Raw genomic sequence first — 8,171 nt, 5'->3', positions numbered from 1 at the left:
TGTAGGAAACCACAAATTGGACTAAAATAATATGATACTGTGGTATATTAAGGTTGATACAGACAATGACAACAAAAAAAATCAACATAAACTTAATTTTCCATTTTTATTGAACAGGAACAAGGCTATAGTGAGGAAAAACAACAACAACAAATATTTACTCTTGCAAATGGCTACTCAGAAACGCTTCTGGTCATTTTCCTCCTTGAAGAAAAAAAATGCAAAAACGACAGTTAGATATTTTACAAATTATTTATAATTATACATAACTGTACATTTGTGTAAAATTATCATGAAACAATAATCCAGAGTGGATGAAATAAATGGCATAACACTATTAAAGTCTGCATTATATATATATATATATATATATATATATATATATATATATATATAAAATATCAGTGATAAAATCTTTTACCTTTATAACTCTGCCCAGCTGGAATAAAATATCTTCATAGCTGCTCTCCATGCCACTGAGACATTCGGGTTTTACAGTCTGCTTCTGTAGACTCGGACTGCCGGCTTCCCGGACCATCTTCACAAACTTCTCCTCCTACACACATGCAAAGCATTTGGACTTACTTTTCTATCTTGTGTCTTCTTCAGAAAAGAAGAAGTGACTATGTGTAGCATCATTTTCACCTGTACTCCTAAGACAAAGGTGAAGGCCACACCAGCTTTCCCAGCTCTCGCCGTTCTTCCCACCCTGAAACACAGACACATCGGTTCGACAAGGGCACAAGATCTCTACATAGTTTCTGCCATTTCCTGTTTAAATAGAATATCTGAGAAATGAACGGATGATGAGGCAGTAAACGTGCCTGTGGATGTACGTCCTGATGTACTGAGGAGCATCGTAATTAATGACGCATTTAACTCCTTTAATATCGATTCCTCTGGCCGCAGCGTCAGTGCTGATCAACCTGCAGGAGTGGGGGGAAAGACAGTGAGTTACTATCAGTTCGTGTGGATGAATCTGTGCAAAAGTAGATTTGAGTGTAGAGATGAAATGATGCAAACATACAGCTGAATTTTCCCTTGTTCAAAATTCTTCAGAGTCTTCTGTCTCTCGCTGGGACCGAGTCTGGAGGAGAATTCTGCCACTTCCACACCACCGTAAAGCTTCACCAGTAAAAAGAGCCTGAGAGAGAGAGAGAGACAGAGAAAAAGAAAAGATGGGGGCAGGCATATAGAGCGACAGAGAGAAAGAGAGAGAGAGAGAGAGAGAGAGAGAGAGAGAGAAGATGGGGGCAGGCATATAGAGGCATATAGAGAGACAGAGAGAAAAATAAAGAGCCAGGCAGAGAGAGAGAGAGACAGGCAGACAGACAGACAAAGAAACAGAGAGAAAAAAGAAATAGACAGGGGTGGAGGTTAGGCAAATAGAGAGACAGAGAGAAAGATAGAGAGATAGGCAGGGAGGGGGGGGGGGGCAGAGACAGAGATTGAGAAATAGATGGAGGGGGGGGGGGGTAGGCAGATACAGAGACAGACAGACAAAGATAAAGAGGGGGCAGCAAGGCAGAGAGAAAGAGAGTGAAGAGAAAGACAGACGGACAGACAAAGAGGAGAGACAGAGAAAGTGAGAAAGACGGGGAGATGCAGAGAGGGAAACAAAAGAAGAAAGAGATTGAAAAAAATGCAGAGATGGAGAGAGAGAGAAAGACAGAGGAGAGTTCCACAGCAAGTTAAAGTAAGTTTCTGAAGACTAGTAGCAGCTGTGATGTTGTATTTATTTATGAAAGACTTTTTTGCCTGTGTATTCTATAAACTCGGTCAGTGAGGGTCAGCGCTGTGTGTCAGTGCTACCTGTGTGCTGCTTCTCTTGAGTTTGTGAAGCACAGAACAGGATTGAACTTCAGACGCAACAGGAAGTGCAGAATAAGAAGCGGCTTCTTGCTCAGCGTACAGCAGACATAGTACTCCTGTAAATAACAGATTCGCTGGTGAACACACGAGTGCTGATGTCATTGCGTGTGTGTGTATGTGTGTGTGTGTGTGTGTGGGGTGCAGATGTTCGGCTGATACGTACAGTCAAGCCCTGAGGGAAGTTGAACTTCTCTCCGCTTGATGAGCCGTGTGTGGAGCTGAAGAGACGAGGCTGGTGGAGGCCGAGCTGCTGCAGTTTCTCTGGGTTTTGCGTCAGCGTTGCCGAGAAGAGCAGCTTCTGCAGCGGCATCTGCGGCGGAGACAGACTGAGACACGCAAACGCAGACGACTTTAATATTAACCTTCTGTAACGTTATCACCAGGAAATGGAGCTGAATATACAATGTCATACCTTGCCACTGTAATTGGCCCAGGCTCCACCCTCTTAAAGATTGACACCCCTGAGTCACGCCCACTTTTAAAGACAGCCTTGGTGACCCGATTGAGCCAAGCCTGCTGCATGCTGTCAATCATCCGGTCTGCCTCGTCTATGATCTTTAAAAAATAAATAAATAAATAACTGTAAGACGCAACTAAATATCAGAACATTATGCTTGTTGAATGATCCTTACCAGAAAACGAAGATGCTGAAGACTGAAGCCATGGTTTTTGTTGATGTGATCCACTAGACGACCCGGTGTTGCCACGACGATGTCCGCCAAACTGCGACTGACGCCCCCTCTGAATGAACAGGCAACATGTGAGAGCTTGTGCCATTATGCTACAAAAAACTGCTAGAAATGTTAATTAAAACAGACTAAAACCTGAGAGCACAGCCATGACAATTACTTTAAAGCGGAAGTAAGAATTTCTTTCCGGCCCTGAAAAAATAAAGTATTTCCTGATTTCTAAAACTCGCATGATTTCAGAAGTGACTTGAAATATGAATTTTAGTTTTTTATTATATCAGGCATTTGTTGATATTTTTTCTGGCCCTGAAATTAGCACCACCCCCAATTAAAGCAGCAGTGCTAAACCACACCCATTTTACGAGATGTCAAACATACACTATATTGCCAAAGGTTTTGGGACACCCCTCCAAATCATTGAATTCAGGTGTTATTTTTCAGGGGTTGGGCTGTGAAAGGAACTCTTAATGCTTCAGCATACCAAGACATTTTTGACAATTTCATGCTTCAGACTTTGTGGGAACAGTTTGGTCTGCACAGAGTCCTGACCTCAACCCGATAGAACACCTTTGGGATGAATTAGAGCACAGACTCCAAACTGGGACGTCTGTCTTTACATGCACATGAATGTAATATGGAGTTGTCCCGCTCTTTGCAGCTATAACAGCTTCAACTCTTCTGGGAAGGTTTTCCACAAGGTTTAGGAGTGTGTTTATGGGAATTTTTTGACCATTCCTCTAGAAGCGCATTTGTGAGGTCAGGCATTGATGTTGGACGAGAAGGTCTGGCTCACAGTCTCCGCTCTAATTCATCCCAAAGGTGTTCTATCAGGTTGAGGTCAGGACTCTGTGAAGTTCCTCCACACCAAACTCCCTCATCCATGTCTTTATGGACCTTCCTTTGTGCACTGGTGTGCAGTCATGTTGGAACAGGAAGGGGTCATCCTCAAACTGTTCCCACAAAGTTGGGAGCATGAAATTGTCCAAAATGTCTTGGAATGCTGAAGCATTAAGAGTTCCTTTCACTGGATCTAAGGGGTCAAGCCCAACCCCCGAAAAACAACAGGTTGGAAGGGTGTTCCAAAACTTTTGGCAATATAGTGTATAAACATGGAAAGATTTTGAAGAACATGGCCATGAATTAAAGAATATATTCACTTTACCTGTTTTCTAAAAGAGTTGCCTGCTCTGCAGCAAAAGGTTTTTGCCCAGCAGCCATTACAACCTTTAGCCCAGTTCCTTCCGCGTAAGTGCAGAAAACTTTATACACCTGCGGAGAAGAACCACAATCATAACGGACAACATGCAGCAGAATGAGCGAGAGAGGAACCGAGACCAAGAAAAAAATATATATCTAATGAAGTAATGAATTACTAACGAACCTGCTGCGCAAGCTCTTTAGTGGGCAACACAGCCAGGGCACGGACCTCACACACCACTCGCGTCATCAGCGCCTGTAACCATAAAATTAACAGAGGTAGATAACTAAACCCTGCTTTAAACAATTAACATTATAATGAATGAGAAGATGATACAAACACAACATTTCATGTTAAAGTGGTCATTTGTCATTTAGAGCCCTGTTCTTTTTCCCTTGCATGTAAAAAGCAGTCCTGTTGTACTTGTTCTGGGCCAGAAAAATGCATATGTTCTGTTCATAAAATTGCAAAAAAAACAACAACCCTGAAATAATGATAAACAACTAACCAACGCAATCAGGTAAGATTATAACAAATGCTAAATTCTTTAAACTATCATCGAATTTAAATGATTATTACAGCTCCAGGAATGCTTGCACAGATTACAAACTGCCGCTTTAATACCTTAAGGTTTCATTAAAAGCAGATATGTCGTAATTATCACTGTGATGTATATTATTTTGCCTGCTGTTCCACCTTCTTTTATTTTTTTTAAAAAGCTATTTTTAAAAGCTGTGAATCTCCTCCACTAAAAAGCTTTTATTTATTTAACGGCAATAATTTCAACGCTGACTGGCTTATTTAAAAGCCAGTAAATGTTAGTTACAATGAGCAGACATTTTTTGACTGTTATTTTTTTTGTCATGATTTTCTGGGCCAGAAAAATGCAAAAATAAATAATAAATAAATAAATAAATAAATAAAGCACTGAAATAATCAAAACTGACCAGGTAGTAATATGCGAATACTGAGAATTTTTCTAAGGTACCTTTGAAATAAAATTATCATCACAGATTTGTAAACAAGTTACAGACAGCCCCTTTAACATGAGAATTAAGGAGACTGCTTAAGGCTCTGAGTGATCTAGCACTATTTAATATTTCTACATAACTGGATTGTATAATATACAGAATGACCAATGTGACAAAAACCTCATTGTTCTTGTGTACAGAATATCACACCTGAACGACAGGTATAACAAACGTCAGCGTCTTTCCACTTCCTGTAGGCGCAGACACACAGATGTCTCTGGGCCTGTAACCTCCTCGACCAATCAGAAGACCTGAATTCACGCTCTCCAAGACGGCGGGGATCACCTCAGCTTGAACTAAATATATTTTTTTTAAAAAAGCAAAAGACTGATGTGAAACAAACATAAACATACAAAGAGAGTCATGAACTCTTAAATAAACTCTCTCACCTGGGAAGAAGTTATGGATCCCGTTGGCTTCCAGTCTCTTCCTTAGCAAAGGACAAATTCCAGGCACGTCATTAAGAGGGATCAAATTGCGCTTAATGTCTTTCTCGATCATATCCGGCTCAGCCAGCCACTTAGGCAGCACCCTCTGGACCTATACAGCAAAATCACAAACAAATTGCATACTAAAGACTGCTCACAGGCTAAAGAAAGCTTTTAAATATTTGTGTTCGTTGTTTGTTGCGACACCTTTTGAACCGCTTTATTCTCAAATCCACCCAGGATTTTAAAGCTGGAGCTTGTGTTTGACTGCTCTGGCTGTGCATCTGAAGTTTTAAGGCTTTCAGGCTCGTCTACTGCTCCGGTGGATTCTTCAAAAAGATACGCAAAGTTTAGAGAAAAGAATTTACTTCCCTGGAAGATTTCTGCATGCAAAGACACAGATACCTGAGTGTTCCTTGTCCTCTTCAGTTACATTTCCCTTTTTCTTCTTTTTCTTTCTCGTAGTCAAATCCGCCTGTTCCGCACTCGCGTCATCGGCATCACCATCGAGATCGACGTCCTGCTCCTCTTTAATGCTTTTTTTCCTCTTCTTCTTTGGCTGCTTTTTCTCTTTTTCTTGTCGCTCGAGTTTTCTTTTAGTCTTTCCTACACCGCTCGGCTCACTTGTCTTTGCATCCTGGACATCTGACTCCTTCTTAGTTGCAAGACTCTGCTGTTCTCTGGCTTTGGCACGTTCCTGGAGTTTGCTCAGCAAAGCTTTGGACCTTGACTCGCCATTCGATTTACTTTCCTCCTCCTCTCCTAGATATCTGGATAGCGGATAATAGAATAGCATGGAAGAAACTTCTGAGACACGTGGTTGTATAAGGACATTCTTATACGTGTAATCTAATGTATAAAGAGGGACGGTGGTAACTCAAGTGGTTAAGGCTCTGGGTCAGATCAGGGTTCAAGCCCCAGCACCGCCAAGCTGCCACCATTAGGCCCTTGAGCAAGGCCCCTAACCCACTCTGCTCCAGCTGTATCATGGCTGACCCTGCGCTCTGACCTCAACCCCCAAAGATGGGATGTCCAAAGAAAGGGATGTTTATTTTGCAGCATCAAGTGTGTGGTTTGGTTGATGTTTTGATGCATTAAACCACATTAAGCATTTTATACGAACTGAAGTGACCCTCAATATGAAGAGGAAACAAAGCTGGCATAGAAATAATGTAATAATGAAACAAATATAAACAGTAACGTTAAGGTAAATGCCTCACAACTCCTGGATCTCGACAGAAACCTGCCATTGAAAACAAGCCAGGTGATGATCTCATACCGGTTAATCATGAAGAGAGCCATCGCACACAGTCAACTCTTCTGCAGCTCCAACACATCCAGACGTTTACAGATGTTTTTCGGGATCAGCAGACGACACACAGCACCGGAAACTTGCGACTGTGATTAAACCGGACTAGACGAGTGTGAACGTAAACATATCCATCGATCATTTAAACATGGCTTAAAAAAATCCTGTTTAGTGTAAACACAAGCGAGCAGCCATGTGTGAGCGCTGACAGTCGCATGACCCTGACGCAGGACGAGTTTTGATGACGTTGCTGTGAAGCGTCTCTGTGAATCCATAACAGACCCCCATCCCCAGTTTTTAGTATCCTTAAATATGTCCTCTCTTAACTACTACCCCTTCTTTCCTACACACACATGGTGCATAATGGGTATTGGGATGTGTGTAGTGAACACAGCCTATAGCTTTTAATTTGTACGCTATAAGATAACGTATAGACGGCTATACTGCCATCTAGTGGTGGAAACCACGAACGTATTTTGGTTCATTTCAGCTCCATATCCAGTGCAGCCCATTATATTTTTTGGTCAATAAAATCAGTATATTTTTCTAGTGTCAGCCATAGGTCCTCCTATATAGCAACTAATACAAACACAAGATGTGTATTTATTATTATTATTATTATTATTATTATGACGTGTATTCATGTCGTTATATTAGAAAGTGAATGTGTATATCATGTATTATCAGATATGATGACAAACCTAGGTCTTTGTAGAACCTTTGTAGGTCAGCATAGTGACAGATTTGTATAGGAAAGGTTGCCAAAACATGAGAGAAATGGACTTTGAACCATATCAGGCAAGTGCAAGGTTCCGGAGAGGTTCAAATCATTTACAGATTGCTCGAATGAAGGATAACAGGCATCCTAAGTTACTGCAAGGTTCCCAAAAGATTCAAATAATAAAGCTACTAGAACGTCAGAGGACATTCCCTGAACCGTCCCAGGTTACTACAAGGTTCCCAAAAGGTTCATATAATTAAAACGTGGGTTTTGCTATTTTAAAAAGGTTTAGTTGTGTGTGAACCAGTTTTATTATGGAGAGGTGTGAATAGATAGCCCAGCAAGGGGCTCACAATCCTCCTGTTTTCCATCGCCCTGCTCACCAACAGCTAACCACGGAGTCATGATACTCTACACACCGAAACCCAACCATAGTTGTATATCAGACTGGCAGTGATAAATAATTCATTTGTTCACACTGGTTGAAATGGTCATAATAAGTCAATTTCCATTCTGTCAGTGAGTTACTAGCAAGGGTTAAAGGTTACCAGAATGTTAGGGTAATGTTTTCAGACCCACTGCAGGTTACAGCTGTACTGCTTAAACTGTATGAGGACTTTAAGGGGAACATTCAAACTACATTTGAACCATAAATTGTTAGCTGGTCATTTGACTTTCTTTCACATTACACGTAAATAAATGAACCAAAAAGCAAAATGGACTTACAAAATTTTTCCATGGTCAGAAATACACACCCTTTCCGAATGTGTGCAGAGATCACAAAAATCATAATGCCAAAATGAACAGGGTGATGTTAGATTAAAAAAAATAAAAATAAATAAATAATAATAATAAATAAATAAATAAACCTTTTAACATTTAACACCCAGTGTTTATTTTCTACACAGATACAGCATAACATT

The 8,171-nt window shown here is 40.7% G+C and overlaps 1 protein-coding gene across 1 annotated transcript; it reads right to left on the bottom strand.

The window, feature by feature from the left end:
• Nucleotides 1–87: 87 nt before the first annotated feature.
• ddx51 (DEAD (Asp-Glu-Ala-Asp) box polypeptide 51) lies at nt 88–6,774 on the bottom strand. The gene is made up of 16 exons (XM_058388807.1): nt 6,498–6,774; nt 5,624–5,988; nt 5,426–5,547; nt 5,180–5,330; nt 4,941–5,086; nt 3,943–4,014; nt 3,724–3,830; nt 2,505–2,613; nt 2,285–2,427; nt 2,036–2,198; nt 1,813–1,928; nt 1,028–1,144; nt 825–926; nt 646–709; nt 422–556; nt 88–204 (listed from the first exon to the last, which is right to left on the bottom strand). Exons 1-16 carry the CDS (start codon nt 6,518–6,520, stop codon nt 178–180), a joined length of 1,962 nt encoding a protein of 653 aa, XP_058244790.1. The 5' UTR covers nt 6,521–6,774; the 3' UTR covers nt 88–177.
• Nucleotides 6,775–8,171: the final 1,397 nt, after the last annotated feature.

This window comes from Hemibagrus wyckioides, linkage group LG05 (genome assembly GCF_019097595.1).
Source record: "Hemibagrus wyckioides isolate EC202008001 linkage group LG05, SWU_Hwy_1.0, whole genome shotgun sequence".
In the NCBI taxonomy this organism is placed as follows: Eukaryota; Metazoa; Chordata; class Actinopteri; order Siluriformes; family Bagridae; genus Hemibagrus; species Hemibagrus wyckioides.
This window is presented reverse-complemented; position numbering and strand designations above follow the sequence as displayed.

Bases quoted from the DNA above. Each gene is read 5' to 3' on its own strand.
- ddx51 (XM_058388807.1), bottom strand. From the start codon at position 6,520: ATGGCTCTCTTCATGATTAACCG. The intron at 2,428-2,504 runs GTAAGGATCATT...TATTTTTTAAAG, and splicing joins TTCAGCATCTTCGTTTTCTG to ATCATAGACGAGGCAGACCG. The intron at 557-645 runs GTGAAAATGATG...GCATGTGTGTAG, and splicing joins CCTTTGTCTTAGGAGTACAG to GAGGAGAAGTTTGTGAAGAT.